General features: G+C 52.6%; 7 protein-coding genes across 7 annotated transcripts; 3 read left to right on the forward strand and 4 right to left on the reverse strand.

Annotated features, from left to right (window-relative positions):
• Positions 1-494: 494 nt before the first annotated feature.
• Positions 495-2,364, reverse strand: BO88DRAFT_446210 (putative GTP binding protein (Gtp1)). Its single transcript, XM_025710270.1, has 10 exons — positions 2,172-2,364; positions 2,066-2,094; positions 1,992-2,006; positions 1,905-1,929; positions 1,515-1,833; positions 1,348-1,457; positions 1,153-1,298; positions 1,043-1,100; positions 828-992; positions 495-765 (listed from the first exon to the last, which is right to left on the reverse strand). The coding sequence occupies exons 1-10, from the start codon at positions 2,198-2,200 to the stop codon at positions 558-560; spliced, it is 1,104 nt and encodes a 367-aa protein (XP_025559138.1). The 5' UTR covers positions 2,201-2,364; the 3' UTR covers positions 495-557.
• A 127-nt stretch (positions 2,365-2,491) lies between these two features.
• On the forward strand, positions 2,492-3,981 carry cwc2 (active spliceosome conformation promoter CWC2). The gene has a single exon (XM_025707462.1). It carries the CDS (start codon positions 2,545-2,547, stop codon positions 3,781-3,783), a length of 1,239 nt encoding a protein of 412 aa, XP_025559139.1. The 5' UTR covers positions 2,492-2,544; the 3' UTR covers positions 3,784-3,981.
• cpcC (putative protein kinase (Gcn2)) lies at positions 3,894-9,192 on the reverse strand. Its single transcript, XM_025701431.1, has 6 exons — positions 8,831-9,192; positions 6,728-8,773; positions 6,344-6,673; positions 4,860-6,293; positions 4,364-4,808; positions 3,894-4,311 (listed from the first exon to the last, which is right to left on the reverse strand). Exons 1-6 carry the CDS (start codon positions 9,065-9,067, stop codon positions 4,004-4,006), a joined length of 4,800 nt encoding a protein of 1,599 aa, XP_025559140.1. The 5' UTR covers positions 9,068-9,192; the 3' UTR covers positions 3,894-4,003.
• A 281-nt stretch (positions 9,193-9,473) lies between these two features.
• Positions 9,474-12,503, forward strand: BO88DRAFT_395097 (uncharacterized protein). Its single transcript, XM_025705180.1, has 2 exons — positions 9,474-9,623; positions 9,834-12,503. The coding sequence occupies exons 1-2, from the start codon at positions 9,584-9,586 to the stop codon at positions 12,062-12,064; spliced, it is 2,271 nt and encodes a 756-aa protein (XP_025559141.1). The 5' UTR covers positions 9,474-9,583; the 3' UTR covers positions 12,065-12,503.
• Positions 12,389-14,753, reverse strand: BO88DRAFT_138211 (damage-control phosphatase ARMT1 family protein). Its single transcript, XM_025701432.1, has 6 exons — positions 14,410-14,753; positions 14,281-14,351; positions 14,091-14,221; positions 13,921-14,033; positions 13,015-13,868; positions 12,389-12,944 (listed from the first exon to the last, which is right to left on the reverse strand). The coding sequence occupies exons 1-6, from the start codon at positions 14,429-14,431 to the stop codon at positions 12,714-12,716; spliced, it is 1,422 nt and encodes a 473-aa protein (XP_025559142.1). The 5' UTR covers positions 14,432-14,753; the 3' UTR covers positions 12,389-12,713.
• Positions 14,754-16,291: 1,538 nt separating this feature from the next.
• On the reverse strand, positions 16,292-16,854 carry ppt1 (protein serine/threonine phosphatase PPT1). The gene is made up of 2 exons (XM_025701433.1): positions 16,581-16,854; positions 16,292-16,495 (listed from the first exon to the last, which is right to left on the reverse strand). Exons 1-2 carry the CDS (start codon positions 16,731-16,733, stop codon positions 16,346-16,348), a joined length of 303 nt encoding a protein of 100 aa, XP_025559143.1. The 5' UTR covers positions 16,734-16,854; the 3' UTR covers positions 16,292-16,345.
• A 195-nt stretch (positions 16,855-17,049) lies between these two features.
• spt4 (transcription elongation factor SPT4) lies at positions 17,050-18,140 on the forward strand. The gene is made up of 3 exons (XM_025707463.1): positions 17,050-17,302; positions 17,381-17,712; positions 17,796-18,140. Exons 1-3 carry the CDS (start codon positions 17,126-17,128, stop codon positions 17,827-17,829), a joined length of 543 nt encoding a protein of 180 aa, XP_025559144.1. The 5' UTR covers positions 17,050-17,125; the 3' UTR covers positions 17,830-18,140.
• The last annotated feature ends 33 nt before the right edge of the window (positions 18,141-18,173 follow it).

An 18,173-nucleotide genomic window follows, 5' to 3' on the forward strand; every position in this document is an offset into this window, starting at 1 on the left:
GAAGATGCTGGATAAGACCAGCGATGGGAGATGACATGCTGATTCGCCTTGAAAGCAGATTAGAGCAGCAAAGGGACTGGCGCGGTGAAGAATGATAGCAAAAGAGGGCAACAGACAGAGAAAGAGAGCGCTGGAGATGGAGTAGAAAGATGGGGGAAGTTGCTTTATCCGATGGGGAGGCGATAAGCCCGAGAAAAGCGGGTGATTACCGCCCAATAAGGAAGTTAAATCCTATAGTGCACAGGCTAAGCTTTGGCAAGACCGGTAGTCAATACCCTGACGCGTGTACCCTTAATCAATCTTCCTGTATTCCCTGCCAGGTGGACCCTGAACACTGAAGAATGATGCAGAGCGTGACGTGACTTGCACTGACCCATATTATCCCATTAATCCTTACAACACCAGATGCTTCTCCGCGGGATTTCCGGTGGGTTCATACGACTCAAAACGAGATCTGCAGAGAATACACCAAGTCTAGTATCTACTCCGTCCGGGCATATTTAAAACAGTCGCCGTTGCTTGAACTAAAGTGTAGAATGCATGAACTATTTTCCGCTTCATTTAGCAACAATCGACACCACATCCTCATCCGACACCACATGTCCCAAGCCCACCCGCTGCGGGATATGGCGTGCACTCGCTCCCCATACCATCGCATACTTGAACGTTTCCTTCAACGTGCGGTGAATGTTGTCGCACACATCCTCGATAGTTGAGTTGCTGCGGCAGATCAATGCCTCGGAGAAGTCGGGCACCTCACCTTTCCTGTAGCATCGTTAGCAATGCCCCATTCATAGCAATAGGTGCTTCATCGTGGCTGGACGAACCGTTTCGTGTAGACCCGGATAAGACGGAGTTCCTTCCAGATGCGATCCACGACATCTTCCACACCCAAGTCCAATTCACAACTCATGACAGCTGTGTGTGGTTCGCGGGCTAGTTGGTCAAGGAAGTCCAGACTGACTCCGTCAATCTTATTGTAGACGTAGAGGCTGTATTCACATTAGAAGAGTGAAATGCAGATAGACGGACAAAGGTTTACCATCTGATGTATTTACGATGATCCTTCATGATCACGTCAATGAAGTCGTCAATCGTGGCTAGATAGATGTTAGCGACAATACTCATTCGGACATGAAGCATAATACACACCGTATTCATCACGAACCAACACTTCGCAGTTGAGCATCTTGTAATCGCGGAGAACATTGTAGATCATCTTCTCATCAAGGTACTTGGGCGGCGTCTGGAAGGTGATCTTCATGCCACCGGCCTTCTTCTGCTTGAGGTAGATGTTTCTACACCGATTAGCCCAAAGCCTAATTAAACAAGACTTGATATACTCACGGAGGCTCCTTGTTCAACCTGATGCCTACAGCATCCAATTCCGCCTCCAGCAGTGCTCGTTGCTCTGCACGTTTCGTAGCATCCAGCACCATCAGAACGAGATCACTCGTCTAACCTAGATCAGCCCCGAACGAAATACAGCCTCCAGAAAGGGTGGTAAAACAAACCTTGGCAGCCGAAATGACCTGTCTTCCACGTCCCTTACCCTCAGACGCACCCTCAATGATACCCGGCAGATCAAGAATCTGAATCTCCGCACCTCCATACTCAAGCACACCAGGGATAGCAGTGAGCGTAGTGAACGCATACGCGGCCGTCTCACTCTTCGTCTTGGTGATCTTGCTTAGGAAGGTAGATTTACCGACGGAGGGGAAACCGACGAGAGCTACACGCGCATCACCACTCTTGCTCACATCGAAGCCGACACCACCACCACCGGAGCCACCCGTGGGCTCCAGGAGCTGGGCTCGTAGACGGGCAAGTTTTCTGAGTAGCAGTTAGTGCTGGTTCCGCATGGCGGGGTAAACTTGAAGATGAGGGGCATGAGCTCTCCTTACCCCTTCAGTAGACCAAGATGATACTCTATAGTTAAGAGTACATTAGTTTACACACAATCTGATATCAACCGGGACATCAAATCGCACCTGTGGCCTTGTTCTCTGCACGGAAGTTAGCATGGCGGGGCTATCAAGACCTTATATGGGACCGGAACACTTACTCTGCGTCCTGCGCATCTCATCTTCGATCCTATAAAGCAAGAACAAAGCGTGAGCAATCCATATCCACTAAAGAGCACCAAAAGACCTGCGAGATGGGCGACATACTCCTTGATTTTTTCCGTAATGTTCACCATCTTGCCGGTTTAAGAGCCCCGCGGACTCGATTTTCCAGATACAACAAACGACACAACCAGACAACCGAAGCTAGATTTCGCGGCAAGCAAAATCTCTCAAGTATCTATCAAACGAGCGAGATATCTCCCCGAAAATCGACGTGATCGCAGCGCAAGAAAACGAGCAGCTCTGGTCTGGGGAAATCGTCCTCAAAATCGTCCGCCGCGCCAAGCACCCACCCCGCTTACGTAATTGCCACCTCCGGCGGAATCTTCGAACTTGCCGACTTCAAACATCAACATCTCATCTCTTCCATCACCTTCACCTCACATCATCCCCAATCCCTCCACAAATCACAGCAGCCATGGCTGAAGCAACACCTCCAACTGAAACAGTAATCCCTCCTACGGAGGAGGTCGTCGAAGACCAACAACAACCCCAGCAACAACAACAAGAAACCGAAACGACAGAAGAAAGCACCGCCCTAACAACGACCGCCGACGGCACCGTCGAACCTACAAAGAAGACCAAAAAGATAATCCGGCGCAAGCGCCGCCCAGCACGTCCCCAAGTCGACCCAGCGACAATCAAATCGGAGCCCCCACCGCAAGTCGGCACGATCTTCAACATCTGGTACAACAAATGGAGCGGCGGTGACCGCGAGAACTCCTACCTAAGCAAGACAGCCGCACCATCACGATGCAACATTGCGCGCGACAGCGGCTACACACGGGCCGATAAAGTCCCAGGGTCATACTTCTGCCTGTTCTTCGCGCGGGGGATATGTCCGCGCGGCGCAGAGTGCGAGTACCTGCACCGTTTACCAACACTGCACGATATATTCAACCCGAACGTGGATTGCTTCGGACGGGATAAGTTCAGTGATTATCGGGATGATATGGGCGGTGTGGGGTCATTCATGAGACAGAATCGCACGTTGTATGTGGGACGGATCCATGTGACGGATTCGATTGAGGAAGTGGTGGCGAGGAATTTCCAGGAATGGGGACAGATTGATCGGATTCGCGTGCTTACGTCCCGGGGTGTTGCGTTTGTGACGTATACGAATGAGGCGAACGCGCAGTTTGCGAAGGAGGCCATGGCGCATCAGAGTTTGGATCATAATGAGATCTTGAATGTGAGGTGGGCTACGGTCGATCCGAACCCGTTGGCGCAGAAGAGAGAGGCGAGACGGCTGGAGGAGCAAGCTGCGGAGGCGGTAAGGAGGGCCTTGCCGGCGGAGTTTGTGGCTGAGTTGGAGGGAAGGGATCCGGAGGCTAAGAAGAGGAAGAAGATTGAGGGGAGTTATGGGTTGCAGGGGTATGAGCCGCCGGATGAGGTGTGGTTCTCCCGCGCGAAGGAGTTGGAGGATGCAAATGCGATTGCGCAGTTGGAGGCTCCGGAGCAGCCGTTGATGATTGAGGGTGCGTCGGAGACTGCTGCTGGTGGAGCTGCTCCGCAGGAGGAACAGGCCGGAGGGATCTTCTCCAGCTCTGCCGTTGCGGCGCTCAAGGGCCTGGCTGGGGGTAGTGTTACGACGCAGCAGGCGCCTAAAGCTGCTGGACCTCTGGTGGCGTACGGGAGTGACGATGATAGCGAGTAATTCGGTTGATATTAATTGCATGCATTCTTACGTGTACTATAGCAGAGATACCTGAAAATGTGCTTTGACTTGACTGGTCTTCATTTCATCGTTTGGATTCTATGGAATGGCTAATTTCAACGCTTGTTTGCATGGCATAATTGTGGGTATATTCGAAGAGGAGATTCAATCAACAGCAGATACAATAAGAGACACATAACACGTAACATCACACATCATTTCATCTGTCGGCTGCGCTTCCAAGGTCGTAGTATATGCATGACCCTGTGCGGTAGTTGTATATGAAAGCATTGCTGAAACTCTCCATCCCATCTACACGACTTTCCGTCGCAAGGTCTAGTAGTAGTTCATGGACCTGCGTGAGGTACTTTCGTTCTGTCAAGGGCGCGTTCTGGATGACTGTGCGCCAGCTTTCAGGGTCGGAGAGGCGGGTGTTCCTGATGGCTTCTAGCAGCTCATCGCGAGTATCTATGGCGGCAACTGGCCCGTTCAGGGCATCCTCGACCACCTCGCGGGATCGGAATAATGCTGGACGGAGTTAGCGGGGTCTATGTAATTTCAAAAGACAAATTAAGCATACCTGTCTCAACAATATTCCTGCGGTTGGACTTCTTGCTTCGATGCTGGGGTACAAGAATGCGGACATCGCTGAACCGCTCATTGAAGGAAGGTCCTGGATCTGCTTGGCTGGGCAGACGAGACTGCCGTAAGGGGTCCGCTGCGCCCTCGCGCTGGTAGCGCGCACGTATTTCGTTCCGCAGCCAAGGAACGAGTTCAGAGCCTCGGATGTCGAACTCTTCTCTTGGGGAGAGACTCTTGACCTTGAAACCCCTCTCCTGACTGTCTTGCTTTGCAATCACAATCCAGCCATGGCTGTCTTCCCTGTACTTGTTCAGGAGTTCTTCCAGCGAGGAAGCATCCACAGCCAGCTCTGCACTGACGTCATTGAGCCATAGGTCCTGAACGATTTTGATGCCCATGGTACGCAACACTGTGGGATCGAAACTCGCTACAAGAACATCGCACTGCCAGCGATTAGTATCTCTCTGTAACTAGATGGTGGAATTCAGACTTACTCTACGTGTCTTCCAGAAAGCCCCAGTCTCCATATCAAAGCTCTTCGCTGGGGTCTTAGTAGGAGTTCCAAGGTACTCCAACATAGCCGAGCTGAGGCGATCCCAGCTTAAGTTGAATCCCACAGCATGAGTTTGAGAACGACTGGCCAAGACCTTGGGCCGGAACTCTTGAACCAGCGAATCATACCGTCCGCCAGCCGCGAACACATCACGCCGCTTACTGTCAAAGACACACTGGAAAAGAATACTGCCTCGGAAGAACTTGTCGTTGAGACTTCCCAGAGGGTTCATGTAAACCTTCCGCTTGACATCAAAGTTCTGCAGATAAGCCACGAGCAGATTGATGCGAGCAAAAATCGGTGCCAATCGCTCAGCAAATATCGTACCCTGCATTATAGCCCGCAGTCGTTTCTGAACCTGCTTTGGAGAGTCTCTGAAGTCGAACCGTGCCAGGTCATCCAGCGAGGTCGAGGCAACACCGATAGCCGGGGAGCGAAGCTCACTTCGAATCTTCTGCATCGTCCATTTTCCTACGTTCAGCTTGCTGATGACCTCCTTGACACGAGGGATCTGAGATGGCGTGATTCGGCAGAACTCCATAATGATCTGAAGCAGGTCCGAATGATTGATAACAAAGCACATAGGAGAAGATCTCAGAGGAGGAAATTCTTCGATAATCTCATCCAGCACCTTGATTACCTCGGCTTCTTTCAAAGCCAGATCCAAAGTGTTGTGTGACACAATATCAAAGTCTACCTCCTTATGAGTCCTGGGCTCGCCTCCATGAGGCAATTCCCTGTAGACGGTACCAAAAGCGAATGTTTTCTCCAGTGAAGTATCTTGTCGTGGAATAGCACGCGCATTGGGCAGGGTGAGGTCAAAGGGCAGTTGAAGTAAGTTGCCAGAGGAGTCAAGCAGTCTCACAGCGCCGTTATTGTAGTGCTGAGATCTGGGGAACAGCATCTGTCTCTGGGTTTCAACGGCCCCATGGCGGCGGAAGATCGACGTCAGCTTCTCTTTGACAAGACCTTGAATCAGCAACTCGGTGGCGCCTGGTGTACCGCGAGAGTCCATATCCCAGGCGATGTCCTCAAACTTCTTGGGTGATTGAGAGAAGATGCCGGATAAAATTTTCTTGTAGTCGGGAGAGTTCGGATCAGATAGTAGGTGCATGATCGCGCGCCTGAAGGTTTCTTCCTCGACCTGCAGAGGAATCTTTCCGCTATGGAGAAGATCCGAGGCTGTAGGCCTCTCGCTCGGGTTATGGCTCAACAACGAATTAATGATCCTGCCCTGGACTACCTTATCCGTGTACTGGAAGGTAGACGGCAGGGTATGGTTCGGTTCGCGTATAGCTCGCAATGTTTGATCGCGCTCCATGCCTGTGGATAAGGCATGACACATCTCAAAGAAGATCACACCGAGAGAATACATCTGTGCCCCCGTTAGACATTCTCTCGCTTGTTTGGTCGGGTTGCACTTACATCAACTTTTTCGTTGTAGTTGCCGGTGATGCCCGACTTCATTTCAGGGGCAACATAGTAGGTCGTGCCCAGACTGCGAGTGAAGTTGCCTTCAAAATCGGCAGTGGTAGAAGAGCGCACGGCTGTCGTGAACTGGCCACTGGTAGCGAGACCAAAATCTCCAATACGGGGATTATTCGCCACGTCGATGAAGATATTGTCTGGCTTGAGATCCCGATGAATGATTCCATGGCCGTGGATATGGCTCAGTCCGTCCAGGATCTGGCGGAACAAGCGCCAGGACCGGTCAACATCATCGTACAGACCATTTCTTATCAGATCGCGAAGTGTCTAAGTAAGTCAGCATCAGCTGCATATGGTTAGGTACAACAACACTAAACTCACATGTTTTTCACAATACTCCATCTGGATGAAGAGCGTGGTAAGCACGGGCCTGCCCTGGGAGCCTGACCGCACCCGACTAAGCTCCTTGCCTGTGGCACTCTCCGTCTCAAACGTTGAGGGCGTGTCGCCCTTATCTCCATTAGACAAAGTTCCATCGTTATCTTCGTCACTGTCGGAGCCAAACTCAATCTTAGGATAGCCGCTCGAGCTGATAAAGTCAAGCCCGCCGGTACTATAATCATAGGCATGCGTGTCCCGACTAGCAAAGACGTCACTCTCCGTGGAAGAGATGGCTTCCTCGTCTACGTAATCATAATCCTCCTCGATCCACGCAGTATAATAACGTACTACGTAAGGATGATTAAGCCGGGACAGGAGCATAATCTCCGACAGTGTGTCTTTCAGGGCCGCGGTAGACTTCTGAGTAATCTTCTTGACCGCGTAGAAACGGCCATCGAGCTTATTCCTTGCCTTCACCACCTGCCCAAAACCTCCTTTTCCTAACCGCCCAGCTTCATCGAAATCCTGGTTGTACCGCGAGAAGGCAGGCAAGCCATTAAGGGAATCAAGACGTGGGCGCCTCGGTAGAGAGATTGAGTTGGAGGCACTGGTGCGAGCAATCAAGGGAGTGTCCACACGGAAGAATTCTGAAGGCTGTAGTTGGAAAGCAGTCGGCCGCTTCTTGGGATCGGGCCTGAAGAACTCATGTAGGAGATCCTGCAAAGCAGTCGATAACCCGAGCGTGCCCATCAGCGCATTTGCTGAAGTATAACGCTGCAGCACATCCGTTCCGAATCCCATCTGAAGGAAGACGATACCCAGGTCCCAGACGTCCGTCTTCATGGTCAACGGTGCGGTCCCGTGTGTTAATTCAGGGGGCATCCAAAATGGCGATTTCGACGTTGTGAGTAACCGCTTGCTGGCAGGCGAATCAGGGAGAGCTTCTTCAATGCCAGCTCGCAGTTTTACAATGGTCCCCCCAGTACGAGTTCTAAACAACAGGATGCGACCACAATGAATATTGCCATGAACAAAACCACTACGGTGGTAAAACTCCAAGGCTTCCAGCAGCTGGATCGTCCAGCTGCGGAGTACTTCCACAGGAACGGTTCCGACAATATCCAAGAACTCGGCCAATGTTCCCTTGTTCGAATACTCCTGGAGGGCATAGACAGTCCAGATACTGTCCTGAGTATCCTGCATGCTCAAGGGTCGGGTTATTTTGAACCCAACAAAATCCACCAGGTTGGGATGCCGTAATTTCTTCAGGCCTTCCAGCCTGTCCTCACTGGAGCGCATCTTTTCTCGAAACAGAAGGGGCTCGACCCCCTTCTCATCCAAAGATATTTCTCTCAGAACCAGCAAAGGCGCATGGGACCGGTTGTCGGAGACGACCGGTCTCACGGTATACGTCTCCTTTCCTGGTCCGATCTGGAGAAGCGACTTGCCGTACACCGCGCGGAAGACCAAGGTGGCCTGGTCCGTATCCGTCATAGCTAACGGAGGGTCGAAGGTAATCGCCCCGGGTATGTTCTCCACAGCATCAGTGTCCCCATTCGCATCCAATCCAGGAGTGCGACTTTTACGTCGGGACAATCGTGCCTTGGCCCGCTCTCGGACCTTGTCCTCCAAGAGCTGCTGGAGGGCACGCTCTTCTTCTGCTGTGGCTGCCTCCTGTTTCCGGATCTCTTCTTGTCGTTCCAGCTCGGCTCGCTGGTTGGCGGCGGCTTCCTGTTCCATTCGCTCCTCCTCTAAGCTCGGAAGATCCTTGTCTTGAGCTTGAGCCTCAGCCACATCTTCCAAGACGTCTTGAATGGACACCGCCAATTCGTATATCATTTCAGAGCCGAGAAGGGTCTTCGGCTTATTCTGTACAATGTCTTGAATTCTCGATCGAGCGCCTTTTCGGAGATCGTCTAAGTTTTCCAGGGATATGTTGGGGTAGGTCTTGGGATAGGTGGTGGGCAGCTCGACGAGCAATACCAGGTGGACGTCGGGGTTGGACGAGGCGCGCAGATGAAGCTTGAAGGCGACCTCAGACGATTGCTATAGAGCTTCTTGGTCAGCGATGCATCGAGCGATACCAATGCGACAATCACATACCTGCCAGGCAGAGCGCCTGTGCTGCACCTCTTCGAAATCATCACCGTAGATGGAGCGCAATGCTTCGACTTCATTCTGGTGGATCTCCTGATAATTGGTGGGGGCAACTACCGGCGGCGAGAAAGACGGCGAGTCTGGACGGAGTAGCTGCTGCTGCGGCTGCTGCTGCTTTTTCTCCGCTCGGGGAGAGCCGTGCTTAGGGGCATTGCTGAAATTCTTCTTCTGTTTGTGAGGCATAGCGGGGCGCTGGTCGGGCGGTGAAGATAGTGGATGCACCGTGATCGAGATTGGCCTTTGCCACGGAAATTAGTGACAAAGATGCAGCCGAAGCTGCAGCCCTCTATAGCTCAGTAGAGAACATATCTGAATTGGGAGAATAAAAGGGGAAAGAAAGGGTGTAGAAGTATGTATATGTGTGGAGGGAGAGAAAGGTAAATTAGACAAGAGAAGGAGGAGGGGGAGGGAGGAAATGGTTTAGTGTAGCAGTTCAAAAGACGGGAAGAGAGGAAAAGAGCGGTAACCCGACAGCGAGTATATGAACGCCCAATGGAAGCGCCGCCCCGTCGTTTTTCCGCCCACCGCCTTTGGGGCGGGCAGCTCGTGACTTGGCGCATCATCGCCGTAAACAAAGCACAGCGTTCCACGTCAATCCTCTGGCCCCCCAATGGTCTTGTTGGTGCCATGCGTGTCTCGTTCAGTCCCATAATTTGATTGCTGGTGAATCGCCGGTTTCTCTTGTCCCCTGCAGACGCGATGCTGGGGTGGATCACTGGGCAGGAAGACCAGGTCGCAGGTGCGTGTGTTTCCCTCAGTACTTTCTGCTGGTCGCTACGAGTAGTAGTATGGCTTGCTGCCCGCCCTGCTGCTGCTGCTGCGTGCGCGCGCCCTTCCCTCCACCTCCCTCCATATACGGCCCAATAATGGCCTTCCAATTCATCTGACCCCGTTTCCCACCCGCGCTCATCGCGCGCTGACCTGTTTTTCTAACTTGTTATCCCCATAGACAACTCAAGGGCCGGAGAGCCACCCGAGACGCCCGCTCCCGTGTTTGCGATCCGCGCTTTCAAGAGCGCCTTGTTTGGTACCCCAGGTGCCGATGACGACGAATCCACCCACCGTACTACTACTGCTGCTACTACTTCTGCTGCTGTGAAGACGACGAATCCATCGACCAATCAGCTGCTGAATGATCACATCAAGTTGAAACCATCCAGTGGAAACACAGGGGATGCTTTCAAAGCTTCCAAAGCCGACTTGGATCTGGCAGTGAACGCGATGGCATCGCCTACAAAAAGTATCCTCGTAACACCCGGAACCGCATCCAACCGTCGCAAAACCGTGTCGTTCGGCGACGGGGTCGTCGATAACGAGCGCAAGCGGGAAGACCCGTTCACGAAACCTAACAAAACCCCCACCTCTTCATCCAACAACTTCTCCAGCCAGTGGTCGGCCAACTCTTCGGACGGAAAGTTCAAACCTCGCAGTAAACTGACGCAAGCCTTAATGGATTCGCGAGAAAAGTCAAAGGGCACGGGGCTCTTTTCGTCACAGGACCTCGAGCCCAACCCCTCATCCGAGGGGTCCAGACCATCGCCAACGGAAGATGACAACGACGATACCATCAACCTGAACGAGCCACGGTCGCAGTCGGGGAAATACTGGAAAGCCGAGTTTGATAGTTACCGGACGAAAACAACGTGGGAAATCAAGAAGCTTATCCAGTACCGCTCAGCCGCCAAAACATATGCCAAGAAGAAGGATGAAGAAGCGTCGCGACTCGCCGATAAGTTGAGGGAGGAGGAGATCAAGGTCTCTGAGATGGAGCGCCATGTTACCCACCTAGCATCGACCATGGTTGGCGAGAGCGCCAATGCCGATAAGGAGAAACTGGTGCAGGACCTCACCAAGCAGACCGCGTTGGCTCTGCAATACAAGCACCGCGTCAACTCACTACGCAAACTGCTGGAACGGCACGGCGTTGTAGGGAACGAAGTCGATGATATCGCTGAGCAATCTGAATCCGAAAGTTCTTCAGAGAAGGCTACGGAAGAGCTCCGCAAGACCCAGCAGGCTCTGGACGAAGCGAAGACCAAGATCGACGACATGAAGCTTCAGCAGTCCGACTTCACCAAACTACAAGATCTCGCGCGCAGCTCTGAACAGAAAGCCTGCGAGCTGCAGAAGGAAAACGCGTCTCTCAAGCAGACCCTGGCCCGGGTGAAGCAGGAGATGAGCAAATACGAAGGACGCCGGAAGGAGAAGGAAGCTAAGCTCAAGCAACGCGAGGCCAAATTGGAAACGCGCATCCAGGAGTACCGCGAACGGTTGAAGACCGCATCTCAGCAACATCGCGATCACGAGGAGGATCTGAAAGAGTCATTCAACGAGGAACGCCGTCGCATGCAGGAGCAGATTGACCAGCTCAAGATCAAACTCACTGCGATCGAGAGCCTCCCACACACCCAGGTTCGAGCGCGTCACACCGAGAGCCCTCGCAAGAACTACACCGGCGTGCATGTCTTCGATTTCGGGCAGAACAGTCCCCAAAAGGACGCTGAAGACGACAACACCGCGGACATCGATGAGCCACCCAGTCCCAGCCCGCGCGCCAAAGAACGCCGCTCCTACCCATCCCGATACACCACCACCGCCGGCGACCTGGACCTCAAACGAGCCATGAAAGCCATGGGCATCACCGACGAAGACCAACTCGCCTACCTCGGCGAATCCCTTAAACCTCTCAAAGCCCGCTACCAAAACGAGCATCACGATGACGAAGAACCAGCCACCATCCCGCCCTCCTCTCCACCCGACTACCCCCATCACCACCACCATCACCCTCCACCCTCCACCCGCCCGCGTCCCAAACAGAAACCCACCAACACCAACACCTACCGCAGTCTCTACGCCCCAACCAACACAACCATGACCTCCCTCGCCCACCACCTCGCCAACAACCTCGACGACAGCAATCACGGCCGTCAACGCGCGCGCCGTTCCCCCTCCAAATATAGCCTCGACGCAGTCACGGCCCTCCCGGACTCACACGTCCTCGACCGCGCCAAGCGCCGTCAAAGCCTCGCGGCCGTTGTACCCCGAGACTCCATCCCCATGGACCGCAAACTGCAGGCCCAAGCACGTCTCAAGCAACGAAAAGAGGAAACCCGAAAGGGAAAAGAGAATATGCGCACTTATACGAACCAAGCCTTATCGGTTCTTGAACCTATTTCTTAATGTTTTTTCTTCCTTCTTCCTTTATCTTATATCTCCTATATGTCAAATGGGAACAACGGCACGGAGTGACATGGAACGGATGGTGGATGGATAGATGGATGGATGGATGGATGGATATATGAAAGGATCATTCTCTTGTCACGGATAGCTTTGATACTTGAACCGAACCGCTCTTTTCCCTTTGTGTGTTGTGATGGAAGTGAATACCTCCTTATTGTCTGGTCTCGTCTGATCTGATCTGATCTGATTGATCTGTCTTTTGTTTGTCCGGTGGTCTGGTGATTTGGTCTGGTCCGGTCTGGTCTGATACCTGTTTTCTTTTTTCCCTCTTCCTCTGTTGATGTGAATGTCACTGTCACTCACTCACTCACTACTTAGCTCTAGCCCTAGCTCTAGTCCATTGATCGTTGATCGTACGTAATCTTAGTTTTTATTCTCCTCCACATCTCTACCTACACCTTCCATACATTCAATTACTCAATCAAGTCTACTCTTTCAAGGATAGGTAATAAAAACCCAACCACATGACACCTCAACCATCCAAAAAATGTATACACATCCAACTGAACCCCATCTATCAATCCATCCATCCCATTCAGATCTATCAAATCAATCATTTATCATCTAAATATATCTAAATGGTGATCATCTAAGCCTTCCCATCACAAAACGACACAACAGCCCACTTCCCACTCCACGCCCACTTCCTCGCCTCGTCGCCCCCACCATTGGGCAGCTGGCGGAGTTTCTCATCCACACCCTCGGGCAGACCAACCACCACGTCGGCCTTGCAGGTGCGGAAGGCCATTACGCGGACGCCGGATTGCGGGCCCAGTGGGCCGATGGCTTCTGTGAAGGGGGTTGTGGGGGCCCATGCGGCCTATATGATTTAATCGGATTAGAATTTGAAGAGGGAATGATGAAATTGGGGGGGAGGGAGAGGAACGCACATCGTTGGTCAACTTGCGGTAGTTCAAGTCACCCTTGAACAAGACCAATTCGCTCTCTTTCAGGTCATTGAAGAGATCCGGGGCTACATATGGCATGCGCCAGTAACTTCCGGGGGTGGTCCAGAAGGAGTGTGGACGGATGATCAGTTTTCCTTCGGCGTGGAGGTGGCTCCAGTGGTCGAAGAGGAATTTGACTTCGGAGACTTCCTTCTCCGAGAGGGGGTCGAAGGTCTTGCCGGACTCGTCGGGGGCAGTGTAGAAGGCCTGGGGGTCGGAGAGGGCGGCGATGAGGGCGGCGAAGTCCGGGGGAGTGACGTCGGAGACGAACCAGGGGATGTTCTTGGGGTGGAGGACGACGGTGGTTGCGAGGCCGGCGGAGAGGAGGTAGCCGGCGAGGATGAGGTCGACGAAGAGCTCGAAGCCGGAGTTGTCGAGGACGATGTCGACGCGGCGGTCCTGGTTCTTGCGGTCGCGACGGGCCTGGTGCAGGACGTCGAAGGAGGCGTTGAGGTCGTTGACGAGGATGTTCTTCTCCGAAGCCTTGCGGGCTTCGGAGCCCTGGAGCTTCTGGATGTCTTCGTAGGTGAGGGAGGTGAGGAGGGAGAGGTCGGTGGCGTTGCCCCAGAGGCAGATCTCGCACATCTCGGAGAAGAGGATGCGGTCGGCTTGCTCGATCTGCTCGGGGGTCTTGCCGTCTGTGCCCTTGCTGGCCTCCTCGGCCAGTTCCTTGTATCGTGCGGCGAGTTCGAGAACGGCGGGCCGGGAGGACTTGAAGGTGGACATCTTCTGGCGGGCGAACACGTCATAGCCCTTCCAGTGCTTGGAGAGGGAGAAGAAAGTGCTCAGACGTCTGTCTGGTGGGTGTTAGCTGGGGTGTCAGTATGGAGGTATGCCAATTGCACGCACAGAGGTAGCATTCTGAGTAGAGCCATGCGACGTCGTGCCATGAAGGGTTTCCCCGCTGCTCCAGCTCCTGGTTGTACGCCGCAATGTCGGGCTGGCCATCGTCGGGGAGGGGGCTATAGATGGTCAATGACTGTTTGGTTGTCGGGTATAGGCGGGGAGAATGATCTCACGTCAACTGCCTGTTGTGCTGCAGCTCATATTTGAATGCTGCGAGGTTCCCAATGATGGCTTTTCCTTCCTGACGCTTCTCCTCGTCGGTTACATCGGCGACGCTGCGGTGCAGATCATCAATCGCGCCAGTCTATACGCAGAGTATTAGTCGATGCATATATAGCAAGCGTAGGATTGCATCTAGCATACCAGGATGACGGGCCAGCGTTCATGGGCTGAGACGGAGGCGAAGCTGGACTTGTCGGAGGTGAGATACTGCGCTGCGGAGGGGAAGGCGGGGTTAGTGTGGGTTGCAGAGAGGGGGACAGTGTCACTCACGAGTCTGGGGTTCGTATTCCATGATGAAGAGAATAATTATGCGATTAAATAAGTAGGAATAAGTCAAGGAGAGAAAAAGACCAGAAGAGAGAGAGGGAGGGAAAAGAGTGCGAGCCAAGATGGGAGAAGAGCGAGAAACAAACACGACGTCGGTTGGCAATCGCGGGGTCCCTGCCGTCGGGATTCTCTGCACCGACAGTCCCTTTTAACCCTCATTTCTCCCCCATGCAATTCAGTGGCATCTTTTATCTAAGTGATGAATACAGAAATCCGACTGGAAGGCAAGACGCACGACACGAAGCAATTCGTCCAACCAATTCCCCTCCAACAGCCAATCCAACGTCGCCAGACCTGCACATGCGGGACAACTCAACCGCAGACATACAGCTAGATAGCCTTGGGAAAAAAAAGATATAACTAGCAAGATAGATAGATAGATATTCCGCTATGCAAAGAGTTCACGAGATCGTCGTCAATCATCCGTAGATACATGGCCCTCGTACTGTGTAATCCAAGGCTTTTCGCATCTTCTTCTTCTTCTCATCTGAACGTCGCAGTTCCCATCCTGAATCGTGGTGTATATGTATCATGTCCCCGTCCGATCGGCGAGATTGACTCGCTCCCAATCCATCCCATGAACGCCCAGCTTGCAAAGCAGTCAAGCCTCTCACATCATCGACGACATGAGAGAGTTTTGCGCATACGCCTGGAAGATGTTCGTTAGCCTGCCAGTTCGCACTTTTCGTCAAGATAATGATATATCACTTACCATCGGCTTAATATCCGGGTGAGGAACAGCCTCAAACACCTGGTACTCAAGCTTAAGCTCGGGTCCAATCTTGATGAAGGCACCCTTGTTCTCCGTGGTGTCGCAGTACTTCGGCGCAGAGAAGACGGTGATACACCGTCCGTCGTGCTCGACCTCGTAGCCCTCCATACGCACCTCGTGCGAACGGATAATCGCTTCCAGACCGTTCTTCTCACAGAAGCGCTTGGTGACATCCGGACCAAACTGAAGACCAACACCACGCTTGCTGGGTCCGCGACCGGGCGCGGTCTGCGGGTCCGTCCACAGCATTTCCATCATCAATCCCTGCTGTCCGGGTTGGCGCTGGTTGTGGCGGTTCAGCTTGCGGATATCATCCAGCGTAGTGTTGTCATCCGAGAAGAGACCGCCATGGAGCACAAGGTACTTGTTGCCGATCAACGTAGCCAGCGGCAGAGCCGAGAAGGACTCGGAGAAGACCTTGAACACCGTCTCATTGTACTTGGCCTTGCACTCGCCCTCGAAGCCATACACCTTGTTCATGTCGTCCGTCTCGTGGTTGCCACGGTTCAGGAAGATTCCGTTGGGGCGCAGCCACTTGTAGGCGTACAGCAAGAGAGCAATCTCCGTCGACCACGATCCACGGTCCACAAAGTCACCGTTGAAGAGATAAGCATGGGTATCGCTAGGGTAGCCGTTGAGGCGGAAGATCTCGAGGAGATCAAAGAATTGACCGTGAGTGTCACCGCAAACCGTCAACCTAGTACCCTCCTTAACACCCACCTCCACCATCGTCGGCTCCGCATAGACAAGATCCTTGACGGCCTTGATTATTTGGAAAGCGTATTTGCGATGGATCTTCTTTCCGTTCTTGAACCGCTCGATCATGTCATCAATGAACTCCTGCGTCATTTCCTTCTCCAAGCGCACACCATCATACTTGTCATCCACGACCATCGCATCGATATCCAGGTCCTCGAAAGCGGAGGGCGGGTCACCGACCTCGATCGCCTTTTCGAACTCGAGCCGACGGACGAGCTTCTCGCACTCGGTAAGCTTTAGCTTAGCATCGCGGTTGTTGGGCTCCCTCTTGATCACGGCCTTGAAGTCTTTCAGGGCTTCCTTGTAGTGCAGAATAGCGGAGTTCGCAAGGGCTCGGCGCCAGTAGGCCTATCGATAGTAGGTGAATGAGTCAGAGAGGCGAACAACAACAACAAGCAGCAGCAGCATCCAACGAACCTTGACATAGTTGGAGTCAAGCTCCAGTGCCTTGGAGGCATCAGCGATCGCAAATCCATACGCCTCGAGCTTGATATGTGCCTAAACATAAACCCCAGAACAGTCAGCATGTTAACACAGACCTCCACCTCCAACACCAGAGTTATCCAGCAGTAGCGCCACCTACCTGAGCACGGTTACTAAAGAACGACGGCTCCTTATCATACTTCTCAATGGCTCTAGTGTAGAAATCTATAGCAGTAGGCCACTCATGTTCAGCGAAGGCCTTATTCCCCTGCACCTTGAGGGCAGTGGCGGCCTCGAGATCGGGGGAAGCCATGGGGGGCGTCGGGCGGCGCAACAGTGAAGCGTTCAACGAAAGGAGGGGAGGGGGGAGGTGGATTTCGGGGCAAGAGAGCACGAGATCCTTCGCAGTTTAATATTGGAATGGTTCAATATGGGGAAAAGCAAGAAAATAGAAGTAGAAAATAGAAATGAATAATGAAAGGCGAAAAAGAAGAAAATATCAAAAAAGTAAAAAAGTTCCTGAAACTTTTTCCTCGGGCTCACCCGTTCCTGGATTCAACTTCCAAGCGCTTTTAAACTCGGGTCGATGATGGATTGATTGATTGATTGATTTGCTTTCCCTTCCGTCACTTTTCTCCGGGCTGGGTGGTCTTGGCGCCGACCCTCCGATTCCAGAACCCTCTTGGTGTCTCTTGTTCTTGCCGCATGCATCTTACCTACAATCCCTACACAACCTCCCCCTACCATTCTATTGTCTCGCCAATTCCAACCCTAGAAAATAGAAGAGGGGCCGAAAAAAGAAAGATGTCCTTCTACGTCGCCCCCAGCCAGCAGCGCACTCTCCGCGCCTGCATGGTTTGCTCGCTCGTCCAACTGCACAGCGTACGTCCAGCTGCTACTACCTACCTACCTTCCCCCCAAAGAAAAACATCAGTTAACACCTTTGTTTCAATGGAATAGAAATTCATGCGCGAAGGCTGTCCCAACTGCGACAACGTCCTCGGCCTCCGGGGTAACAACGACGCGATCCAAGAATGCACGTCGCAGGTCTTCGAGGGCCTAGTGACGCTCCGCGATCCCACCACCAGCTGGGTGGCTAGATGGCAGAGATTGGATAGTTATGTGCCGGGGACGTATGCGGTTAAGGTTACGGGGTCGGTGAGTATACACCCAGATTATTATGGTGGTGGCGGTAGTGGTGGTGAAGAGGATATCGGGCTAATAGTGGTGGGTGAACAGCTTCCCGACGAGATTATTTCCAGTTTGGAGGATTCAGGCGTGAAGTATATTCCGTATGTTTTATTCCCTGCCCTTGTCTTTGGTTATATGTGGGGTAGGAATTGATGGATGCTGATAACAATGTGTCTTGGTATAGGAGGGACGGTAGCACGGGTGAAGAGGAGGCGTGATCCATCGATCGCTATCTGCTTGCTCAGATGTTTTTCTTCGCTGCTTTCGTTCGTTTGCGCCATATGTCGGTTCTCTATCTTGCACGGCATAGCGATATTTTCTTCAAAAAAGGGAGGATGGCTTGGCCTTCTTTCTTCGATTTGCACGATTGGAGTTTCGGTTCTACAATTTTCTCTTTTTATCATGTACGGTACGGGGTTTGTCGGGTTGGTTTGATTTTGCACACTGTTTATAATTTACAAAGGGGCATGTCTACTGGATACCCGGACAATAGATCAAGATCAAGATCAACGTTGCCTTGGCGGCATCACTTTGTTGCTCAATGACTAGACTAGCATCATCG

This window comes from Aspergillus vadensis, assembly GCF_003184925.1.
Source record: "Aspergillus vadensis CBS 113365 unplaced genomic scaffold BO88scaffold_25, whole genome shotgun sequence".
In the NCBI taxonomy this organism is placed as follows: Eukaryota; Fungi; Ascomycota; class Eurotiomycetes; order Eurotiales; family Aspergillaceae; genus Aspergillus; species Aspergillus vadensis.

Coding starts and splice junctions, on each gene's coding strand:
- BO88DRAFT_446210 (XM_025710270.1), bottom strand. CDS start 2,200: ATGGTGAACATTACGGAAAAAATCAAGGA. Junction 1,834..1,904: donor CATCTTGGTCTACTGAAGGG/GTAAGGAGAGCT, acceptor ACTGCTACTCAG/AAAACTTGCCCGTCTACGAG. Junction 1,101..1,152: donor GTTGGTTCGTGATGAATACG/GTGTGTATTATG, acceptor ACATCTATCTAG/CCACGATTGACGACTTCATT.
- cwc2 (XM_025707462.1), top strand. CDS start 2,545: ATGGCTGAAGCAACACCTCCAACTGAAACAGTAATCCCTCCTACGGAG.
- cpcC (XM_025701431.1), bottom strand. CDS start 9,067: ATGCCTCACAAACAGAAGAAGAATTTCAGCAATGCCCCTAAGCACGGC. Junction 6,674..6,727: donor TGGAGTATTGTGAAAAACAT/GTGAGTTTAGTG, acceptor TGACTTACTTAG/ACACTTCGCGATCTGATAAG. Junction 6,294..6,343: donor ACTACAACGAAAAAGTTGAT/GTAAGTGCAACC, acceptor ACGGGGGCACAG/ATGTATTCTCTCGGTGTGAT.
- BO88DRAFT_395097 (XM_025705180.1), top strand. CDS start 9,584: ATGCTGGGGTGGATCACTGGGCAGGAAGACCAGGTCGCAG. Junction 9,624..9,833: donor GCAGGAAGACCAGGTCGCAG/GTGCGTGTGTTT, acceptor TTATCCCCATAG/ACAACTCAAGGGCCGGAGAG.
- BO88DRAFT_138211 (XM_025701432.1), bottom strand. CDS start 14,431: ATGGAATACGAACCCCAGACTC. Junction 14,352..14,409: donor GGAATACGAACCCCAGACTC/GTGAGTGACACT, acceptor TCCCCTCCGCAG/CGCAGTATCTCACCTCCGAC. Junction 13,869..13,920: donor CTACTCAGAATGCTACCTCT/GTGCGTGCAATT, acceptor AACACCCACCAG/ACAGACGTCTGAGCACTTTC.
- ppt1 (XM_025701433.1), bottom strand. CDS start 16,733: ATGGCTTCCCCCGATCTCGAGGCCGCCACTGCCCTCAAGGTGCAGGGG. Junction 16,496..16,580: donor TCTTTAGTAACCGTGCTCAG/GTAGGTGGCGCT, acceptor GTTTATGTTTAG/GCACATATCAAGCTCGAGGC.
- spt4 (XM_025707463.1), top strand. CDS start 17,126: ATGCATCTTACCTACAATCCCTACACAACCTCCCCCTACCATTCTATT. Junction 17,303..17,380: donor CGCTCGTCCAACTGCACAGC/GTACGTCCAGCT, acceptor TCAATGGAATAG/AAATTCATGCGCGAAGGCTG. Junction 17,713..17,795: donor TCAGGCGTGAAGTATATTCC/GTATGTTTTATT, acceptor GTCTTGGTATAG/GAGGGACGGTAGCACGGGTG.